The sequence below is a fragment of the Bos indicus genome, chromosome 14 (assembly GCF_029378745.1).
Source record: "Bos indicus isolate NIAB-ARS_2022 breed Sahiwal x Tharparkar chromosome 14, NIAB-ARS_B.indTharparkar_mat_pri_1.0, whole genome shotgun sequence".
Taxonomy (NCBI): domain Eukaryota; kingdom Metazoa; phylum Chordata; class Mammalia; order Artiodactyla; family Bovidae; genus Bos; species Bos indicus.
In genome coordinates, this window is record NC_091773.1 from 46,139,863 (window position 1) to 46,163,954 (window position 24,092).

Here is a 24,092-nt window from a genome sequence, read left to right on the forward strand (position 1 = left end):
TTTAAATATATCAAGGCTACAAAGATAACCAATTAAGAACTAAAGTTATTAATACAAAGAGTAAACCAAGGAGAAGGAAGAGGGACACTAGCATTATGTGTGTGAATTTCTCATCCTTCTCATGGAGAAATCTACAGATAATTCTCTAAGTTTGGTAGGTTAAAGAGACTGAAAAGAAGAATCATTAAGAGAGTGCCCCTGGAAATTGCAACTGGGATTGGAGAAGGGAGATATTTAAGTTAGGCTGTGTGTGTGTTCAACTTTGAAGAACTAATTGTATCCAGTGAGAAGACATGGAACTTTTGTTTTTCAGTGTAAGCTCCTTTGTATATCTTCTTTAAAAAAAAAAAAAAAAAAAAGCATGTGCATGCTTTCCTTGATAGCAACAAGAGGTTAAAAATAGACAGGATGACTATAGAGGCATAAAAATGACCTAAATTGGTAAGCTAGTGAAAGTACGTGATTTTTTGTTCAGAGGGAAATATAGCCTTAAAAATATGTGCGTAGACATGGTTTGTGGGAAAAAATAGTTTATGACAATAAAGGTAATTGTGTTGATGAGATCAATCCGAAGTAAAAATTTTCTTTAATTATATGAAAGTATTTGAAAGGTAAATGTACATATACAAGAAACATATATTTTTGCTTTTGTGATAAAATGCATGGTACTCTATTTTATTCTCTTCCCTTGTATGTACTAAGGTCTTCAGAGCTCTATCAGCCTTAGATTGTCAGGCTATTTTGTCCATCTGGCCAGTTTATCTGAACTAGAATTCACCCCTGTATTAGTCAGCTTGGGCTGCCATAATAAAACACCATCAAATTGAGTAGCTTAAATAAGAGGACTTTCTGTTGTCACAGTTCTAGAGGCTGGAAGTCTAAGATCAGAATGCCAGCATGCAGATTCTGTTGAGAGCTCTCTTCCTGGCTTGGAAATGGCCCACCTTCTTGCTGTGTCCACACCCTGGAGAGAGCTACAAAGAGCTCTCTGATGTCTCTTCTTCTCTAAGGACAGTAATCCTATGGGATCAAGACCCCACCATATGACCTCATTTAACCTTAATTAGTCCCATAAAGTCTCTGCCTCTGAATACAGTCACACTGAGGGTTAGGGGTTCAACATATGTATTGGCGACGCAGACACTTAGTCTGTAATGGCCCTCATTGAACTAAGTTTCATGTGGTTCAGTTGAACTTACAAACAAATTATTCTGCCACTGGGAAGTCATGGGCCTGGAGAATGACAATCCTTTATATAGGCTTGACTTTTAAAGCCTGATAACACTAGTATTAGAAGCTTTACATAGACTGTAGCTCTGACCCTAACAGATTGTAGAGATTTTAAGCTTTCCAAACCCAAGTCCCCATTCTATCCCTGCTAAATATACCTAGAGCAACATTCTCCTAGGTCTTTTGTTTCCTCCTGTGTGCCAATAGCATGGTGCCCTCAACTTCCCGAGACCCATCGGCCCTCTTTTTCTGTATATTCATCCAAAGTGAACACTTAGCCTTTTGATTATTTCATTTGGTCATCACAACAGCTTTGCAAGATGGAGAGAGATGTTTTTATCCACATATTATTGGGGATGTAGTTGAGAGACAGAGATGAGCCTTGCCTTCCTTCCCATATAGTACAAAAAAATGTGCCTCCTTCCATAATAAGGATAAAGAGCCCTGGACTAGGGGTCTTATGACTGGTGCCAGTTCCAGCTCTAAGCTTGGCATACTCAGGACAAAGGCAGCTCAGATTTATCTTCATTGATTCGGCTAAGGAAGCAGTCTAGCCCTGGGCACCTCAGTAAGATGTCACATCTTTTTGTCCCTGCTTCCATCAGGCCAACATGATATCATAATCCTCATTTCCCGCTATGTTCATGGAGTAAGAACGGAGTTTGAATTCACTAGCAGTGTGACCTTGGATGAGTTACTTCACCCCTCTAAGCCTGTTCCTTTATAAACTGAAAATAATAATTACTTTGTGGATTGTTGGAAAGATTGTAGGTTTTTGGAAAGATTAAAGATGATTTATCTAAAGCACTTAAAACAATTCTCGCTCCCATATGCTGTTATAAAACTGTGCCTAATATTATGTCTAGAATGGTATTAATCTCCTCTGCCACTTTCCCAAGCCCAATTTGGTCCAATTTAACCAGACCTGTTCTGGCAATTTCAGAGGAGCAAGAAGCAGGCCCAAGTGCAAAAGATCTCTTGACCTCACCTATCATCAGCTCTGCCTTGTTCTTCTGATCAAAGCAAGTCACCAGGCTCCCTTCTCCCCTACCCCTATATTTAAGAGATGGATAAATAAATAGGTGCTACCTTGGGAATCTAAGGACCCTGGGTCGTATTGCAAAGGGTCTTTTTTGTTTTTTTGCACTGAGGATATTTTTGTTATCAGTGTACCACATTGTTGTTCCAAAGGAATTTTAGTAAAAATATGGAACAAGGATGATCAACAACCATTTTTATGCTTCCTGTTTGGTTTCCTTTGTGCTTCTGTTCATCCAGCATTCTTGCAGGGGTTTGCCCATCAGGTATGTGCTTGGAGTGCACATGTGCCCTGGCTCCTTGCACCTACCCACAGGGTGTGCTCATCTGGGCAGATAGCTGATGGGTTTCCCTCCTTACTATGAGCAGGCACAAAGGACAGTGTGATCCTCTCCCTTCGTGTCCCTCTTGACAGGCGCAACAATCGGGGCTGATAGGAAAGGCAGGCCTTGATAGTCAAGCCATCCAGGAGGCCAGAGGGATCTCGTTTCCTATTGATGGCCTGCATATGTCTGTGTGTTCCCTGCATGAGGTTTTATTGTTAGAAACCCTGATGCATACCCAGTATCCCACACTTGGGATGCAGCAGATCTTAACCAGCATTGAATGCAAGCATCCGCTTCACAGCTTGTGAGCAGTAGAGTCTACACATCTGGATGATGTGCCTTTGTAAATATTTAGGTGCCTGGGGAATCGGGGATTTATCTTTGGTGTGAAATTAGGGTGCTTTCTGTCTGACTATCCCTGGAGACATGGAAGAGCTGACTCTGAGTCGGATAAAAACCAGTGGCACAACCTATTGTTGGAAGGCATGAAGTGACGTTTGTGTGGTTGTAGCAAAGCCAGCCTGAATAAGGAGGACCGTTTCCTCATGTCTCCTAATTTGGTATCTTTATTTTTTCGTCTTTCCTTTCTTTCCTTCTTCTGCATTTGCTCGCCCTCTCCCTGCTCCTATATCTACCTTTTCCACCAGTGCCTTTTCGTCTTCCTTGTTTCATACCAGCTGTTTTCCTTCTGATCTCTGCTTAGTACTCCTAATGCCATCTCACAATGCCTGTAACTGAGCTCCAGTCAGCCAGATTCCAAAGACTGACTGTGTCCACCACACTATTGCTTCCCCGCATTGGGCCTGAGAATCCAGTAGGCGGGTGTCCTGGTGCCCTTCAAGAGATGTGACTGTAACTCTCCTGAGAACATAGTGTGTGCAGACACTTTTAAGCATATTTCTCATCCTTCCACCAAGGACAAGATCACAATTGTTTCCAGCATGTTGAGGAGCATGTTTAGAAAGATTCGGTGACCTGCCCAAGGTCACAGTGCTAGTGAATGCCAGAACTGGCCTTCCATCCAGGTCTGCCTGATTCCAGATGCCAAGTTCTTTCATTACATCACTCTTTGTATCATTCAAAAAAGAAAAAAAAAAAGGATCAGAGATGTGAGCTATCTTGCTAAGAATTATAGTGCCAGACTGCCTCTGCATTTTTGGCTCACTATGAGAGACATCTAATCGGAGGAAAGCCTGTTTTACTCCCAACCTGGGAATGTCAAAAGCACAGCTGGGACTTGAACCAGTTTTCTGACACTCAAGGATATAGGAGCTGTGATATATGATAGACAGACCTTTCTTTCATTCCTTCCACAAATTATCAGTGCTGTGTGCCAGGCACTATTCTGAAGTGTGGGATTCTTTGTGAAATACAAAAGATCTTTGCCCTTGAGGAGGCTGCAAGCTGGTGGAAAGAAACTGATAATAAACAAAAGACAAAGTTAACTCTGGTACTTGCTATGGAGATGGAAACAGTGGAACAAGGTAATGAGTTCTGGAAGCTGGAGGAGAGAGTGTTGCATTTTTAATTAGGGGAGATTGGGCAGGATGTATTGGAAAGGTAGTATTGGAACAAAGGCTTGAAGGAAGTGAGGGAATTGGCTATGTGTAGGTATCTGGGGGAGACCATTTCAGGCAAAACAAGGAGTGGGTATAGTTGGCATGTGTGAGTAACATCAAGAAAGTGTAGTGGAAGCGCATGTTTTGGGAAAAAGTAATAGAGGTGGCATCGCAGATTTAGGTGCTCAGATTGCTCGAGGTTGTGTAGAACATTGTAAAGATTTCAAATAAGGGCAGGGGGAAAACAAAATGCTCTGTTAGGTGCATTGGGTACCTTGATGAAGTACTCTAGATGTGGCGTAATAGTGTTTCTAATCATGACTGTAGCAGTGTTGGTGATGAAAAGAGAAGTGGATCTGCATACAATGGAAAGTAGACCCCTCAAGTTTCCCCAGTAGATGAGACATGGACTATGAGAGAAAGGCATCCATGATTAATCCAAGATTTGGGATTTCAGCAACAGGAAGCAGGCCGTCTCTCTCAGATGAGCTGTAGACAGCAGTCTGGGGAGGAAGAATAGGAGATCATTTTTGGCAAAGGTGAATTAGACTGTTTACTAACAAAGATTTGTGGAGGGAAAGGAGGGAAGAGGCGGGAATCAAGTTAGATATAAACACATAAACTTTGTATGGTTAAGAAGAAAACAATTGTGTAGTGCTCTATTCCCATTGACTAGAACAGGCCAAGCATGTAATAAATGTTTTATAAATATTTCTTGAATAAACAAAAACTCAGCATATCAAAAAAAGAAAATGTTTCCTAGATATGCAAATAGAAATGTGAAGTCATCAGTTATACAGTTTGAAGAGAAGTTAGGCCTGGAGATATGATTTGGGATTCATCATATACCAATGTTTGAAAAAAAAAAAAAGACATGTGATCCCATGGAGAGCCCCAGTGTGATATGTGAACTGGAAATAAGTCCAGCAGGTAGTGAAATTTGTCTTGAATTGCTCCAAAAGTAAGACTCAAAAAGCAGTGAGAAAGATGATGGAGGTCTGACTTTGGCTTTGAAACAAAAGACCATTTGATGTATTTGATACAAAAGACTATTGCTTATAGACATGAAATAATAGCACCTTTCAAAGGACACATTTTCTAATGCTGCAAACTTTCAGAGAGAATCTTGAATGTAGATTGCCATTTTCGCAGGTCTAGGTTTCTCTAGATCTGTGCAGCTTCAAAAAAAAAAAAAAAAAAGAGAGAGAGAAAAGAAAAATGTAGTAATTATTTTCAGGTACAGGATTGACATTTGATCTTGATGTATTCAAGTGGTTGTTTATACACACACACACCCTTGATGTATCCATCCTGATCCAGGTTTCTGGCCACCATTTCAGATGTCTTAAACTGGATTGGACTCTTGCCTTGGGTTTAAACTTGAACCTACCATTTAGATTCCTTCAAATTTTCAGTTTCTGTAATTCAGAGCATTTTGGAAGGAAAAAAGGCCATCAAAAATTTAATATGGACAAGCTAAGGGAAAACAACTATCAGGCCAAACATCTTTTTCTTTTTTTTTTTCTTTAATGGCACCACCATGATGATGCCTTAAAATAGTGATTCTCAAGTTTTTAATTCCAGGACCCTGCTATACTTTTTAAAGTTATTGAGGACCTCAAAGACGTTTTCTTTACATGGATGGTGCAGATATGTGAGAATAACCAAATGCCCTATTTAATAAGGATCTCAAATGATGGACTGAAACCTGTGAAATTAATGTTGATTAAAAAAATCTGCTTCAGGGTCAGAGAGTGCTAATTTGACAGAAATTCATCTAAAGAAGATGCAAAGTTTTAGAACTTTCCCTTAAGTTCAGTACAAGTCATTGATATGACTCAGTAATAATGAAGGTTTAGACTTAATAACACATTTCATTTTTGTAGTCGCCACACTTAGGACACTACCTTTTGAAGGAAATACTAACAAGCTACAATACCTGGTGGAGGAGACTGGAAAGTAAAAGGTCTGAAACAGATGCCCTATGAAGAACTGTTGGAGGAATTGATCAATGCCATACTGTATACTTGGGAAACAATGACTGAAGTTGCATAGCTGCTACTGCTAGTTAGAGGTGCCACACTGCTCACAAGAGATGAGCACCACAATTAGGAAGCATACAGTGATCCAGGTGATAACTGAAGCAGTAGTCAATGTTGGAAAATGTGAATGAAATGAATCTTTCATTCATTCAAGAGGAAAAGTGTTTAACTTTTACCTGGAAACTTTCTAGCAGTGAGATATCTTCTCTTGGGGAGGCAAGATGTTTAAGAGCTTCATTCACCATGGAGATATTTTGGTTTAAACCCGAGAAGGACCAAGTGGATCTCATAAACTACCCGGGGAATAAAATATAATAGAAGAGATACCTTTTAAAATTTGTCTAATCACATTTTTCCCTTGAAAGAGTGAAGGTGGCCAAAGAGGGCATTCAGTTCAGTTCAGTTCAGTCACTCAGTCGTGTCTGACTCTTTGTGACCCCATGAATCGCAGCATACCAGGCTGCAACTGGTGTCCCTGTCCATCACCAACTCCCGGAGTTCACTCAAACTCATGTCCATTGAGTCAGTGATGCCATCCAGCCATCTCATCCTCTGTCATCCCCTTCTCCTTTTGTCCCCAATCCCTCCCAACATCAGAGTCTTTTCCAATGAGTCAACTCTTTGCATGAGGTGGCCAAAGTACTGCAGTTTCAGCTTTAGCATCATTCCTTCCAAAGAAATCCCAGGGCTGATCTCCTTCAGAATGGACTGGTTGGATCTCCTTGCAGTCCAAGGGACTCTCAAGAGTCTTCTCCAACACCACAGTTCAAAAGCATCAATTCTTCGGCACTCAGCTTTCTTCACAGTCCAACTCTCACATCCATACATGACCACAGGAAAAACCATAACCTTGACTAGACGAACCTTTGTTGGCAAAGTAATGTCTCTGCTTTTGAATATGCTATCTAGGTTGGTCATAACTTTCCTTCCAAGAAGTAAGTGTCTTTTAATTTCATGGCTGCAGTCACCATCTGCAGTGATTTTGGAGCCCAGAAAAATAAAGTCTGACACTGTTTCCACTGTTACCCCATCTATTTCCCATGAAGTAATGGGACCAGATGCCATGATCTCCGTTTTCTGAATGTTGAGCTTTAAGCCAACTTTTTCACTCTCCACTTTCACTTTTATCAAGAGGCTTTTGAGTTCCTCTTCACTTTCTGCCAGAAGGGTGGTGTCATCTGCATATCTGAGGTTATTGATATTTCTCCCGGCAATCTTGATTCCAGCTTGTGTTTCCTCCAGTCCAGCATTTCTCATGATGTACTCTGCATAGAAGTTAAATAAGCAGAGTGACAATATGCAGCCTTGACGTACTCTTTTTCCTATTTGGAAACCAGTCTGTTGTTCCATGTCCAGTTCTAACTGTTGCTTCCTGACCTGCATATAGATTTCTCAAAAGGCAGAGCAGGTGGTCTGGTATTCCCATCTCTTTCAGAATTTTCCACAGTTTATTGTGATCCACACAGTCAAAAGCTTTAGTACTTAAAAATTACTTAATTTAAATGCCAAGTATTCTGTAAATTAGCCCATCCTTCTTGATAATTAAAGGCACTTTTTGGTAAATGAGCATAAAAGCTGCTAGAACAGACATTAATGGGGTATTGTGTGAGTATACGTGTTCATCCCTCCTCCCCTCTCTTCCTTCCTTTCTCTAATCTTGAGTAAGATTACACAATGGAAGACAATAAAAGAGAAGACTTGAAACTAAAGAAAAGACATTACAAGATGGTAAGAGAGGAAGAAACAATTTTAGAGTTTACAAATACCTGTAGCATCACATTATAAGCAAGTATGTTTACCACTTTCTGATATTTGGGCATAAAGCTTTCTTTGTCCTGCCAATGGCAGTAAACAGTCTTTGCTTTCTCTACTTTTTCCAATCAACCCACTGGGCTTCATGTGAGCCGAACTCATTAAGAGTTTGCACAGCCATTGGGGGCTTAAAATTTCGGCATTCTCATATAAATCGAAACCCAGTAAATTAAAAAATAAAAAGAATTTATATTGCAAAACAAATAATGGATAACTGAATTATAAGATAAAATTTCGCTTTAAAAGTATTTTGTAATATGTTCTTTCAATATCAAGCTCCTTTAAAACATTTTTTATTACTTAGCAGAAATGCCACAAGTTTACCTTAAACAACATGTAACTTAAGAATTTTTTCTAGAACTTCCCTGGAGGCCCAGTGGTTAACGTCTGTCTGCCAATTCAGGGGATATGGGTTCAACCCCTGGTCCAGGAAGATCCCACGTGCCATGGGGCAACTAGGCCCATGTGCCACAACTAGCGAAGACTGCGTGCTCTGAAGTCCATGCTTTGCAACGAGAGAAGCCGCCGCAGTGAGAAGCCCGTGCACCACAACCGGGGAGTAACCCCACTCCCCACAGCTAGAGAAAGCCCGTGCAGCAACGGAGACCCAGCACAGCCAATAAATAAATACATTTCTTAAAAAAACAGAAGAACCCTTTCCAATTAAATGCAAATCAGAAACTAGTAGAAAACATAGTTGAAATTATGGATTAAAGCAAAATTAAAATGGGAATTTCTTGCAAAAAATAATTTGCAGACAACTTTCCTTTAAAGTCCTTTTAAAGGACTTTCAGAAATGTCATGTGTCTTTTACATAAAGTGAGGTGTCTGTAAAACAGAAAGTGAAGGCGTATGAAATGCACATTCACATTGCCTATAGAAAGGCCAGGACCAATTCATAAAGAAAATGCCTGGAATTCTGCATGAAGTCCAGTGCATAGGGGTTAAGATAACAAACTGCCTCTGGCCTCTTTCAGGGCAGCAGAATAAACCAAAATTGTCTCCAGGGCTGGAAATCAGATACAACAGACCTCCTGAGCATGGAGCAAGAAATAGGGCAGGTGTTTTTTCTAATGTTTGCCTCAGGCAATATTTTTTTTTTAAATTACTTTCTAATAAATATGAAATACTCTCTCTTTGTTTTATGAACTATTATTTTGGTTTAGACTCTTTCTATGAGGGGAAATACACCATGTTCGAGAAAATTATCTAATGTTGGGTGTAGAGAGAGGCATGCCTGTTGAATGGGAGGGGCAAGGAAGTAACACCATGAAGAGTGGACAGCTTTACACCTCCCAGTGGGACAATGTGAGTATTGAATAGGCTGACGTGAGTTTGACACATGTTTGTTGTTCCAAATTGCGCAGAGAAATAAAGTATAAGCTCTTTAAAGACATCAGGTGATGGCACTGACTCCGCAAGCTCGGTTGCTGTTGAGGGCGTCGTAATTGAGGAGGAGTGGAAGTTGATGGGGGCGGCTGTTGACCGGGAGAAGTTGAAGCAAAACAAATGAAAGTCTGCTGTGAGAATAGAGAAAGCAGCTGCAGACCCGGGCAGTGGGAATCACAATGGCTCTTCACAAGTTAACGTGTAGCCAACTAATAACAAGTTCAGATTAGAGCCAAGGCTGCGAGTCAGTTGATAAATGGGGCCAATACTTACATCACATTCTGAGTAAGAGACAAACAGGGCTTATTAAGGCCAGGAATCTCTGTCCCTCCCCATTGGATCTGTTATGCCTGTTTACAAGGAAGCATATCCCCATAGTCTCATATAATCTTAAAAATGTATGCCTGAAGCTTCACCATCTAACACCAAATTCCTGCAGAGTAAGAGGAGAGTGTGGGCTTCCATGGTGACTCAGTGGTAAGGAATTAGCCTGCTACTGTCGGAGATGTGGGTTCAGTCCCTGCATTGGGAAAATCCCCTGGAGAAGGAAATGGTAACCCACTCCAGTATTCTTGACTGGGCAATCCCACGGACAGAAGAACCTAGCAGGCTACAGTTCATGGGGTCACAAAGAGTTGAACACGACTTAGTGACTAAACAACAAGAACAGAGAGTATAGGGTGGAGGCAAATCAAGGCCGCACCTGGAGCGTTAGCCTCAGCGCACCTGGATTTACAATAAAAGGAAGTTTATCACACAAGCGTACGTGGTGGGCTGGAAAGGGTGTGTTCTGCATTGACTGGGGATGTTGGGATTCATCTCCTCCTGAATCCCCAGTTGATGGGGCTTGTCTTGGTGCTGAGGGTACTTCATTCCCTAGGAAATGAGCAAGTGAAGGAATAACCTCCCAGGAAGTTTGATATATTGATGTGTAAGCAGTTTTACCCTCCTGCCTCTCCCTTCCTAATTTACAGCCTTCTGTGACTGGTTTATAGGCGTTTTCAAAAGATTTGATTAGCTTTACTTGCAAGAAACTTGCTAGGGGTTTCAGGGCAATGATGTGTCAGCTATGAACTCATTCAGCTAATCTGAAGGAAACTTTTTAGAGCAGGAAGGAGCCAGATTCAGAGGTGCTGACTTGTGAAACATGGTGGGATGTGCATCTCTAGCTGAAAGAGCCAAATCTCTGGTTTCTTAATCATGTGAGGGAAAGGCAATGAGGGGCGGAAAGGAAAAAAACTAAACAACACAACATTTGCTCTATCCATGCCAGAGGCCCTTCTCTTTCTCATCAAAATTAGGAAAATGATTGATCTGGTTGTACACTGTGATTGGCAGGAAAAGGGCTTCCTGTCTGCGACCAGAGGCTGTGGAGTGGAAGGAAGAGGAAGACGAGATTAATTTGAGCAGCACACAGTGGGGCTAGAGCAGAGAGGGCTGGACTGCCAATCCAGCTGGATTAATCCAGGTGATTAAGTAGCAAGGCAGGGCTATGCCCTCAGACTCAGTGAGAATGGTGTCATTAATTCATTATGGCTCTATAGAGCATCTATTAAGTTCAGGGCTCTCTGGCAAGCTCAGCTGTCACAGTTCTGTTCTGAGTGTTTCGGTTACTAAGGTTGTCATTACCCCAGTACAGTGGTGGAAGAACTGTATATGGTCTTTGTGGATTATATGGGTCAGCGATTGATTCATTTCTGCATCAGGGTATCTGGGAGTTTGAACTAAAAGATTTGAATCCTGGTGGATGGAATAATCTGCAGCTTGTCTACTCATTTGTCTGATGGTTGGTAGGTTAGTGGTGGCTGTCAGCTGAGATCTTATGCTGAGGGATTGGCCAGAACTCCTAGATCTGGTCTCTTCATGTGGTCAGGGCTTCCTCAGAGTATGATGTCTGGGTTTCAAAGGTGAGTGCCAGAGAGGGTGAGCCAGGTAGAAGCTGTATCTCTTTCATTACGTAGTCTCAGAAGTCACAGATAGAATCAATCCCACTATATTCCATGGCCCAGCTCCCTGTGATCCCTGTCAGAGTTCAGAGGGAGGGAATATCAACCCCAAATATCAGTGGAGGAATGCCAGTCACAATAAATGAAAAGCAGATATGTATGTGAGTATGTACATGTATGTGCACATGTAAAATCATCTTTGGAAAAATGGAATGCCACGCTTAAGAGTGAGAGAAAAACCTTACCACAGCACAAAGCAAAAATTGATATTTTTTTCTGATTATTTTATAAGCAATGGCCCAAAGAATCATGCAATTGGAAATATACTAATAAAACATAACACCTGAAGTTTTCTAAACTTGAATTATCCTCTGTTTTCACTGTTACCATCTATATTATTGTTTCCTTAATTTTTTTTCTTGAAATTGACCTGTTTTTTATTGAAGGAAGTTGATGTACAATATCATCAGTTACAGGTGTATAATAGAGTGATTCACAGTTTTTAGAGATTCTTCTCCTTCTATAGTTGTTATAAAATACTGGCTACATTCCCCATGTTGTGCAATATATCCTTGTATCTTACTCTACACCTTTTAGTTTGTACCTCTTGCTCCCCTACCCCTGTATTGCTCCTGCCCCCTTTTCTCTCCCCACTGGTAACTACTAGTTTGGTCTCTACATCTGTGAGTCTGCTTCTTTATCATTACAGTCACTAGTTTGTTTTATTTTGGGGTTCTACCTATAAGTGATGTCTAGTGATAAGAGAAAGTATTTGTCTTTCTCTTTCTGACTTATTTCACTTAGCATAATGCCCTCAATGTCTATCTGTGTTGCTGCAAATGGCAAAATTTTGCTATTTTTTATGACTGAGTAGTATTCCATTGTATGTATATGTGTGTGTCTGTCTGTTGCTGTGTATGTGTGTATATGTATACACACCTTCTTTATCCACTAATCTGCTTCTGTATCTTGGCAATTGTAAATAATAACCCAGGTTTTTTTAACTCAAATTTGTTTTAAAAGAAAAGATTTAGGGTAAGCTTACATATAAAAAAATAAAGCAGAGCAGTTATTATGTGCTCGATGAAAATTCTGCTTTCTGATGACAGTTCTGAGGCTGAAGGAAGCCCTATTTTTGCCAAAGATCATGTCAGTGTGTGTTGTAAGATATTAAATATATTATATTAATATATATTATATATATAAATATATTACATATAATATATATGTAATAACACTTATACAAAATCAAGGCTCTCCTCTTGCCATTTGGAGAAGGCAATGGCACCCCACTCCAGTACTCTTGGCTGGAAAATCTCGTGGATGGAGGAGCCTGGAAGGCTGCAGTCCATGGGGTTGAGAAGAGTTGGACACAACTGAGCGACTTCACTTTCACTTTTCACTTTCATGCATTGGAGAAGGAAATGGCAACCCACTCCAGCGTTCTTGCCTGGAGAATCCCAGGGACGGGGGAGCCTGGTGGGCTGCTGTCTATGGGGTTGCACAGAGTCGGACACGACTGAAATGACTTAGCAGCTCCCCTTGCCATAATCTGAAAGTGTAAAGGGAAATGAAAGACGTGTCAGTAATATTTAAGGCCAGGTCTGTGTATCATCCAGCATCCTTTAAAGAACCACCTATATTAAAAACCGAGATCCAACTAGTCCATTCTGAAGGAGATCAGCCCTGGGATTTCTTTGGAAGGAATGATGCTAAAGCTGAAACTCCAGTACTTTGGCCAACTCATGCGAAGAGTTGACTCATTGGAAAAGACTGATGCTGGGAGGGATTGGGGGCAGGAGGAGAAGGGGACAACAGAGGATGAGATGGCTGGATGGCATCACTGACTCAATGGACGTGAGTCTGAGTGAACTCCAGGAGTTGGTGATGGACAGGGAGGCCTGGCGTGCTGCAATTCATGGGGTCGCAAAGAGTCGGACACGACTGAGCGACTGAACTGAACTGAACTATATTAAAATCCTGATCCAGAACGCAAACAGTGATTCAGAATGATTTAAAAAAAAAAAAAAATCTATAGCTGATTAAGCTTCCATCTCCCCTCAACCAAGTTCCTGGGGTCTCTGAGGAAGATGAGCTTCTAACACCATTGATGATTGTTAATTAATGAGTGTACTTGTAACCTACCATTGGTCCACCTCTGTGTTTTGTTTCATAAACCTCCCTGAAAGATCCAGTGACCAATAAAAGACCTCAGCTGGTTGGCTTCTACATGAAGTCTTGCTCCAGCCATTATCTTATTACCATCCCCACATGCTGGTGGAATTGACTTTTTCCCTTACCTACTATGCATAATTAATTCCTAGACTTTACAGGACCGCCCTACATCCAGAGCTCCCAGGCCCACTTGCATACAAGTATCTAAATCCTATAATGTTCCTAAAATAAGTATTAGCACCTGCTGCGGCCAGTTATCCTAGGTCCTAGAGATATCTGAGGATAGTGAGAAATGGACACTGTCTTAGAATATGCAGAGAAGCCATTTGGGGGCAGCTGTTTCACCCCCAAAATTTAATCAATTACTTAGCAATCCAATTGTCTTATTGTTAGAGTAGTCATCAGAAAACACTGCTTCCTGGGGACTTTTCCCAACAGAGAGAACTCGAGAATAGGTGTAGTTTTCATGGTTTTCTCCACCTGGACCTTTTCTTCCTAGTTTTCAGGGGTATGAAGACCGTTAAAGGAGGACAAGAGTCAGATATTTATTTTCAGGGACTCCAGCCTGTAGCTTTGACAGTCATCCCCAATGTTTTTGATACCAGGGACCCATTTCATGGAAGGTATTTTTCGTACAGAGCAGGGTTGGGTGGGGATGGTTTCTGAATGATTCATTACATGTATTGTCCACATGTTTTTAAGCTAATGCTGCTGCTGATCTGACAGGAGGTACTGCTTTGTGGTCCGGAGGCTGGAGACCCCTGCTTTACCACACTATAGGACTTCTAACAGCAGTGCCTCTCTAGGCATGGGACTGGCGTTAATAGACCTTCTTTTCCTTCTTTATTTGTAGTCGGCTACAGTGAAGCTGTCAAAACCAGTGGCCCTGTGGACCCAGCAGGATGTCTGCAAGTGGCTGAAGAAACATTGTCCGAATCAGTATCAGATCTACAGTGAGTCATTCAAACAGCACGACATAACTGGTAAAGTATGCAGTATCCGAAATAACTCAGTCCCTCTCCCCAGCTCGATGGCCTTTCCCACACCCTCACAATGAAAAAGCATCTTCCTGCTGAAACTTTCTGGCCTGGGTTTACTTTAAAAGGGGTGATAAATTCCAGATCCGGGCACGCCACTGCAACTTAACAAGCAAATGTGGTTATTACAGGGAGCCATGGGTTTTGAGTGTCCAATATAAATGTATGTGGTAATCAGGGTTAAGGGGTGGGAGGATTCTAGAGAAAATAAGAGTGTTGCAGTCCTTGAGAAAAGAAAGGGAGGAAGTCTTTCAAATGAGCTTGGTTACAGGATCCGTAGGTAGATGTTTTCAGTAGAAAAGATTTCTGAATGGGAAAATTCTGGAGTGAGTATAATAATACTAACTCACTGCCCCTGAGATGAATACCTTCAACACACAAATTAAGCCTCCATTTAGATCAAGGGGCTTTAAGTATTGTATGTGGAGGTCGAAAAGCACTTGGCAGCAGGAAATATGACAGTATAATGAACTGTAAAAGCCTGCAGGATCATGGCTGTCAACTGGAGAATGGGGTGGGTGAGAGGAAGCTGGTGGGTCCACAGGGATGCTCATCAGGGCCAGGGGGTCTTCTGCAGGCCTCACCCATTCCTCCCACCCTTCTCTTTTCAAACTCTGCCATGAAAGGACAGAGGAACATGTTCTGTGCACCAAAACTGTGCTTCAGGGGGGATAAAGTTGACAAGTCCTGGTTTCAGTCCAGATCTGTAGCCCGCCAGGCTTCTCTGTCCCTGGGATTATCTAGGCAAGAATACTGGAGTGGGTTACCATGCCTTTCTCCAGAGGATCTTCCCGACCCAGGGATCGAACCCAGATCTCCCGCATCACAGGCAGATTCTTTACTGACTGAGCCACCAGAGAAGATCTTTCCTAATGTTTGTTTGATAGTAATAACAATGCCTTTTTCATTATGTATTTGAAAGTAGTGTTACCTTTTAATAGGGGTAGGAATTCTGTGATCCCCTTGAGGGAAGGGTAAGCGTTTACAGTGGTTTGAAGAGGGTGAGCATTATATCCCTCAGAAATAAAGATCTCATGTTTCAATGATTATGGAGTAAATGGAACCACTTCCGAAGGCTGTATGCTAAGTGGCGTGTTGCAAACAGCTGTCATATTGCTTTGGGTCTCCATGGATACCCCTAGTATTGGTAGATCTCAACCTTCTTGGGATCTTGGGCAAACTCTTTAACCTAGGCAAGTTATTCAACCTCACTTCTTCATCTCCTAAGTGGAGATAATAATAATACCTGTTTCAGGGAGTCATTGTGAAGATTAAATGAAATGGTATAATAAACCACTATAACCATTTAGTGACTCCTGCATACCTATTCTTCATATCAAAACTCATCTGGATGTGTCTAAAATCATACTACTACCTCATTCTGAGGGCAGCCTGTTTTCTGGCAAGAAAAGAAAGCAGAGGACTATTGGGGGACTTAAAAGGGAATGATTTCAGATTAACATTTGGCACACATCTTTCAGACATTCACCTGTTTGAGACAGACTACTTTTGTCCCCTGATTGTTGACCTCTGCCTCTCCAAGGGTGGATGTAAACTACCCAATGATCACAGGTGCCAAGTGGCCAGAAGATAGCTCTCAGGACTTCAGCCAGCCTGCAGTTTCCAACCCTGTGGTGCTGGAAGCTCCAGGAATCCTAGTGCCCTCGTAGACTCTGATAAACCTAGGCAGAGAGGGTTGTGAAAAATCAAAACATGATGGCAGAGAAAACCTCAACAACTGATGCAGTCTGTAGAGTGTCTTAGAGTGAGGGTTGGGCAGTAGTTAAATGTCCCAGGTCAGTGCCCAGACTTGCAGCTTAGCGGTGTGATTCTGTGAAGGTGACTTGGTATATACTCCAGCTTTCTTTATCCATAAACAGGAGCTGATGGTAGTAGCTGCCTCAAAAGTGTTGCTGTGAAAGTACTTCTCGGTCATAGTAATCACACAGTAAATGTTAGCCACTGCTGTCTTCCTCAGTGCTGCTCTGCTTTCTGTGGAAACAAACTATGCACAGAAACACTGCTGAATCCATCCATCTTCATTATCCTAAAAATTGTAATGAGCACCTAAGGATGGGGGTTGAGATCTGGGCTGGTAATATTCTGTTCTTGTCTGCAAGGCCACAATAAAGATGTTCGTATGTCTCTTACTTACACTTAAATTCTCCTGAGTAATGCTGTTCATTTACCTTTCTTAAAGCCAGGATCTCCAGTATCAAGCTCATCAAGGAATCATGTCTATATCTCTGTTATATATAAGTGAAAGTGAAGTCGCTCAGTCGTGTCCAACTCTTTGCGACCCCGTGGACTGTAGCCTACCAGACTTTTCTGTCCATGGGATTCTCCAGGCAAGAATACTGGAGTGGGTTGCCATTCCCTTCTCCAGGGGATCTTCCACCCAGGAATTGAACCTGGGTCTCCCGCATTGGAGGCAGACGCTTTAACCTCTGAGCCACCAGGGAAGCCCATAAACAATCCCCTAATTTAGAGGCACATGATACCATAATAATAAATTTAAAGGATGTACTGAATAGAAGAAAGAATAAGGAAGAAGAAAAAAGACGGGCTTTCTGATTACAATCCTGAGGCAAACCCTCCTTCCCCACCTGCCTCTGCCCCTGCTCTCCACCCCTCGACCTCTGACAAGTAATAACCGTGCAACACTACACAAGCTAGTTTCAAGTTAGTGATATGAGAATAATATTTATCTTAAAAGGTTGTTGGGAAGATTAAAGAGGATGATGCATGTGAAGGCTTTAGCTTTATGCCTGATACATAGTAGACATTTATCTGTTTAGCAAGTATTTATGGAGCATCTACCCTGTTCCAGGTTTCAGGAATACAGCAATAAATAAAATGAGCAGTGATCTGTGTAGGGAAAAAAATTGCGCCTCCATAGAAAACTATGCATCCTCAATAGCACATCATTCCAGGTTATCTAATTCTGATTCTACAAAGCTGTTTTACAACTCTGTAAGTTGTAGGAAACTGATAACAGTATAAAATAATTCCTGTTGTAGGTGTATAAATTCTGTCCCACAGAGGTGCAATTGACTTCACAGTCCACTGTGGAAAAAGGTGAGTTTTGCCACTCCTTTACACATTCACATCACTCCTGATCTAAAAACATGTCTGCTGTTTGGATTCTCCTTTGAGTTGGTTGTAATATCTTTTCAGTTTTCACAGAATCTTAAACATATGTTGATTTTTGTGTTTCAGGAAAGTCATGCTTTTAACACTTTTGAAAATTATCCTTTAACCTTGTTAATTGTTTCATTTTTAAAAATTGATTTTAGCCAACAACTCCACTCTATTAATATCTTTCTGATGCCTTTGTTTGAGGCTTCCCTGGTAATTCAGATGCCAAAGAATCTGCCTGCAGTACAGGAGACCCAGGTTCAAAACCTGTGTTGGAAAGAGCCCTGGGAGAAGGGAATGGCTACCCACTCCAGTATTCTTGTCTGGAAAATCCCATGGACTGAGGACCCTGGTAGGCTACAGTCCATGGGGGCTTTCCTGGTGGATCAGAGGCTCAAAGGGCTGCCTTTATTTAAAAGACATTAAATTTTAAACAAACTTCTCCCACCCTGCACCGTCCAGTTTCTCCAAAGTCTGAGAAAACTTAAATATGTTTTCACACACCAGCATTCAAAACCTTTTGCAAATTTCCTATTAGGATTTCTGCGAATTTCACTGTCCAGAAGACACCTGCTATTTTGTGGCAGATGTGTTTAATCAGAAGAGATGCTACTAGTGTTAGTAACTCCCTGCAGAAGCACTCTTAACAGGCATTAGATGGTTAGAACACCTGAGAGGCATTAGACTGGATAGATTTAAATCATCAGATTAGGCTTGAAGGAAAGAAATTTGTCTATTTTCCTGTGCTTGCAAGATTCTTTTCCCCAGCTTTCCGAGGCAGGGCTTGGAATGCTGATGAGGAAGCTCAACTGGGGCCAGGTGTAAGCTCACAGGCAACTTTCAAATTCTCTTTTAAGCACAGTTAAGAATCTTTTCAGATTTGAGGCGATTTCAGCCTCTAGCTGTGCCTAGTATTCTTCCTGTGGTGGTCGCTAAAGTCAATTCATTTCCTTCATCATCAAGCCTTCCATCTGTAAAGGGTTCTTTCCATTGCCAACTTTAAAGACCTGTTTTCATGGGTGAGGCACTCAGAGTGCCTCAAAATACACAGTGTGTTTTTAAAAACTATTTTAAATGTGTAAAAGCTTTCCACATGACCTGCTTCATGGAACAGTGATGGGAATCCTTTAGATGTCTGCAGGAATAAATGCTTACTATGTAAATGTCCCCTGCAGATGGTCAGTATTGATTTGTCATATTTCTCAATGGCCTCCTCCAAAATCAGTGACTATTTCTGGTTCTTTTTGTGCTTCAGCCACTGCCCATTTGTACCTCATCCCCCTTTGCAGAATATTCCCCTGGGATGTAGCATCCTGAAATTTGGCAGTTCTTACGCTATCAAATAAAGGAAGGTGAAGTGAAAGTGAAAGTCACTCAGTTGTGTCCGACTATTTGCAACCCCATGGACTGTACAGTCCATGGAATTCTCCAGGCCAGAATACTGGAGTGGGTAGCCTTTCCCTTCTCCAAGGGATCCTCCCAACCCAGGGATCAAACCTAGGTCTCCCACACTGCAGGTGGATCCTTTACCATCTGAGCCACAAGGCAAGCCCAGACCTTTAGGTTGTAGACTCCATGCATTTGCTAACTTTCTGCTGTGGTCTTCCTAGTCTTTCATTATGGTTAGTTACCCATCCAGGCCAATGGGGTATGCAGTTAACAAGTGTCAAAAGAAGCAGAGTGTTATTTTACATGCTGTACCTGTGAGAACAGTACTTTGTAGAACCCAGTATATCCCAGTAAAATGGAGGCTTGTTGAACCACCACACAGCCTCATCTGTATCTACACATTTTCTCATCTTTATTGGATTTTGCTCTGGGTAGTGTGTTCTACTTTTGCATGTTTGTGTAATCATGATGGTGTGATCACTGACCTAGAGCCAGACATCCTGGAATGTGAAGTCAAGTGGGCCTTAGGAAGCATCACTACGAACAAAGCTAGTGGAGGTGATGGAATTCCAGTTGAGCTATTTCAAATCCTGAAAGATGATGCTGTGAAAGTGCTGCACTCCATATCCCAGCAAATTTGGAAAACTCAGCAGTGGCCACAGGACTGGAAAAGGTCAGTTTTCATTCCAATCCCAAAGAAAGGCAATGCCAAAGAATGCTCAAACTTCCACACAATTGCACTCATCTCACACGCTAGTAAAGTAATGCTCAAAATTCTCCAAGTCAGGCTTCAGCAATATGTGAACCGTGAACTTCCTGATGTTCAAGCTGGTTTTAGAAAAGGCAGAGGAACCAGAGATCAAATTGCCAACATCTGCTGGATCATGGAAAAAGCAAGAGAGTTCCAGAAAAACATCTATTTCTGCTTTATTGACTATGCCAAAGCCTTTGACTGTGTGGATCACAATAAACTGTGGAAAATTCTGAAAGAGATGGGAATACCAGACCACCTGATCTGCCTTTTGAGAAATGTATATGCAGGTCAGGAAGCAACAGTTAGAACTAGACGTGGAACAACAGACTGGTTCCAAATAGGAAAAGGAGTACATCAAGGCTGTATATTGTCACCCTGCTTATTTAACTTATATGCATCGTACATCATGAGAAATGCTGGACTGGAAGAAACACAAGCTGGAATCAAGATTGCCGGGAGAAATATCAATAACCTCAGATATGCAGATGACACCACCCTTATGGCAGAAAGTGAAGAGGAACTCAAAAGCCTCTTGATGAAAGTGAAAGTGGAGAGTGAAAAAGTTGGCTTAAGGCTCAACATTCAGAAAATGAAGATCATGGCATCCGGTCCCACCACTTCATGGGAAATAGATGGGGAAACAGTGGAAACAGTGTCAGACTTTATTTTTCTGGGCTCCAAAATCACTGCAGATGGTGACTGCAGCCATGAAATTAAAAGATGCTTACTCCTTGGAAGGAAAGTTATGACCAACCTAGATAGCATGTTCAAAAGCAGAGACATTACTTTGCCAACAAAGGTTCGTCTAATCAAGGCTATGGTTTTTCCTGTGGTCATGTATGGATGTGAGAGTTGGAGTGTGAAGAAGGCTGAGCGCCGAAGAATTGATGCTTTTGAACTGTGGTGTTGGAGAAGACTCTTGAGAGTCCCTTGGACTGCAAGGAGATCCAACCAGTCCATTCTGAAGGAGATCAGCCCTGGGATTTCTTTGGAAGGAATGATGCTAAAGCTGAAACTCCAGTACTTTGGCCACCTCATGCGAAGAGTTGACTCATTGGAAAAGATTCTGATGCTGGGAGGGATTGGGGGCAGGAGGAGAAGAGGACGACAGAGGATGAGATGGCTGTATGGCATCACTGACTCGATAGACGTGAGTTTGAGTGAACTCCGGGAGTTGGTGATGGACAGGGAGGCCTGGCGTGCTGCGATTCATGGGCTCGCAAAGAGTCAGACATGACTGAGTGACTGATCTGATCTGATGTTATATTTCTCTTTGGTATGAATTGCTCTACATTTTTAAACTAAATCTCAAGCAGCATTTTATTTCTGCATTGTAAAGTTTTGACATCATCAGGGCATGAGTTTCCCATAAATTAATTTTCTAATAACAGCCCTTATTCTTCTTTGATAGAAAGCTTAGTAATGTTACCTCTGTATTCCTCAGCATTCTTAAACCAAGGGTGCCGAGTTTGGTTGTCTTGATGATTCAGGATAATAGACTTCTGAATGTTGAAAGGGACTTCAGAAGTCATCCGAAGTTTTATAGAATCAGTTTAAAAATGCCCTTTTCAATGACAAATATGAATGGAGATCAAAATATCAGCTTCATTCCTAATAAAGCTTTTCTGAGAATGTCATTTAGGTCTTCAGATGAACACACTCCTTTCTCTGGATGATTCCAGCTTCCTTTCCAGCTTTAGTTCAGATACCACCTCCTACAAAAGCTTTTCTTACTCTTCCTCATCTGGGTTCAGTAACTCATCCTGTAGCTCCCCGGATAAAGGCTGTGATAGGACATGTGATGTTGAGTTGACACTTGAAAATTTTAATTATTAGGAAGTTCTGCAGAGGTTTAGCTGAAACCCATCCTTAGATCCCATTTAGGTTCCTGGGTTAGAAACGTTTGCAGAATAAGGCCCTCAATACAGATTCTCATGCCAGGCCTTCATGGAGCCATGGTACCTTCCCCTGGCCTTTTCTTCTTCACAGTGGTTTGTTGAGTGGCCATCCCCAAAAGCCTCCTCCCACCTTCTTTCTTCATAAAGAAGAAAGTAAGTAGAAGACCTTTCTTCTAGTAAAGGTCTTGTGGCTGCTGTACTGAGAAGTTTCACATTGTCTAATGGAACTTCCCTAAAACTGTTTACCCTCTATCCCATCTGCCTTCTGCCTCTTGTTACAGAAAGCAGGTTCCTGCTCCCTTCTACAAACAACCTTTTCTGTCTCTACTTTCATGAGACTCCCCTTGTGACCTCTGGATATCTGCTTTCTCAGTTGTAGTCATCCTCTCATCTTTAGCTACCTTTCTCTCAAAATACAGTTGACCCTTGAACAAAGTGGGTTTGAACTATACAGGTCTACTTACACGCAGAAATTTCAATGGCAACAGTACCACATTGTCCATTCAATCCTCGGATGCAGGGAAACAATACATGCAAAGGGCTGACTATGTATATTACAGGTAGATTAACCACCCTCATTGTTCAGGGGTCAACTGTAGTTTCATTCTAGCCCCTTGACCAGTCCGTTTCTATTAATACTCATTTCATTTATTTGTTACATCATAGTTAATTCACTTGTTTTATAAGATTTCTGTGACCACTACTGCATGCCAGGGAGAATACTATACCCAACAACTTTAGAATGTTACACCCTTGCAGTTCAAGAGACTTATTCACCATGATGGACTATATGCTGGGCGCAAATCAGTCTCAGTCAATTTTTAAATTTTTCATTTTTGTAATTTAAAGTGAAATTTACATTTATTAATTTAAATTAAAGTGAAATGTAAATTAAATTTATTAAATTGTAGTGGCACAGGGTGCATTATCTAACCAAAACAGAATTAAGTTAGAAATCATTACCAACACAATTAAGAAGCAAATATTTAGAAACTTAATGCACAGCCATGTAACCACATGGGAAAAGGGGGGAGGGAATCACAAAAGAAAACAGAAAATATTTTGAACTGAATGATAGTATCAGGTTGGCCAAAATGTTCATTTGAGTTTTTCTGTAAGATGTTATGGAAAAAACCCAAATGAACTTTTTGGCCAACTCAATAGAAAGATTAATATTTCTAATGTTTTTGTGGTACAGCCTCAATAGAACTTAGAGGAAAATTATTGCATGAAATGTCTGTATTAAAAAAGAAAGAAGACTTGAAGTCAGTGAGTTAAAATGTTATCTTTAAGAAGTTAGGAAGAATACTAATCTCAAAGAGCTAAAGTCAGTGAGACAGGAAACATACACACTATAGAGAAAATTAATAAAGGTGCGGTTGATTCCTTTCAACAAAAATTGATAAATGTCTAGATAGACTGAACAAGGGCGGGGGCGGGGGGGGGGATAGAATCAAGTGACAAATTGAGATACCACTAAACCTTCTACATGATTAAAAGAGCGGAAAATATTATGAACAGGTTTGTGCTCATATCCTTAACAACTTAGATGAAAAGGACTAATTTCTTAAAATTTAAATAGCCACAGATCTCTTTATACGTTAAACTTTTAATTAGAACTTCCCATAGAGAAAGCTTCAAGCACAGAAGTCTTTTTCCAGTGAATTAAGACAGTCAAGAATTAGCAACCAAACCTTCACAAATTCTTTCAGAGAATAGAGAAAAGGGGGTGTACTTCCAAACTCATTTTATTTGACCAGACTAATCCTGATACCAAAATCTGACAAGAATGGTATGGTACAGACCAATATCCTTCATGAATATAAACCGACAAACCTTGAGGAAATAGAAGCAGGTTGAATTTCACAGTAGACAAAAAGGATAGTATATCCTGGTCATGTGTGTATAGGAGTTGCTGCTGCTGCTGCTGCTAAGTCGCTTCAGTCGTGTCCGACTCTGTGCGACCCCATAGACGGCAGCCCAACAGGCTCCCCCGTCCCTGGGATTCTCCAGGCAAGAACACTGCAGTGGGTTGCCATTTCCTTCTCCAGTGCGTGAAAGTGAAAAGTGAAAAGGAAGTCGCTCGGTCGTGTCCAACTCTTCGCGACCCCATGGACTGCAGCCTACCAGCCTCCTCCATCCATGAGATTTTCCAGGCAAGAGTACTGGAGTGGGTTGCCATTGCCTTCTCCATAGGAGTGCTAGGTTGATTCTATTTTTTTTAAATCAGTGTTTTTCATCATATTAAGCATATTAAGTGTAAATGAAGTCATATGACCATCTCATGAGATGCATAAATATCAGCTGTGATATGTAAAGGAACTTGGATGTCATCACTGTGATCTTTACCACAAGAGAA

At 41.3% G+C, this 24,092-nt stretch overlaps 1 protein-coding gene across 5 annotated transcripts in view; it reads left to right on the top strand.

The window, feature by feature from the left end:
- The window catches only part of SAMD12 (sterile alpha motif domain containing 12), a 448,904-nt gene that overhangs the window by 184,189 nt on the left and 240,623 nt on the right, over positions 1–24,092 (top strand). For all 5 annotated transcript variants that reach the window (XM_070802753.1, XM_070802749.1, XM_070802750.1 and 2 more), the window contains exon 3: positions 14,371–14,500. In XM_070802753.1, coding sequence (XP_070658854.1) covers positions 14,371–14,500 — 130 coding nt within the window. The remainder of the gene's footprint in view (positions 1–14,370; positions 14,501–24,092) is intronic.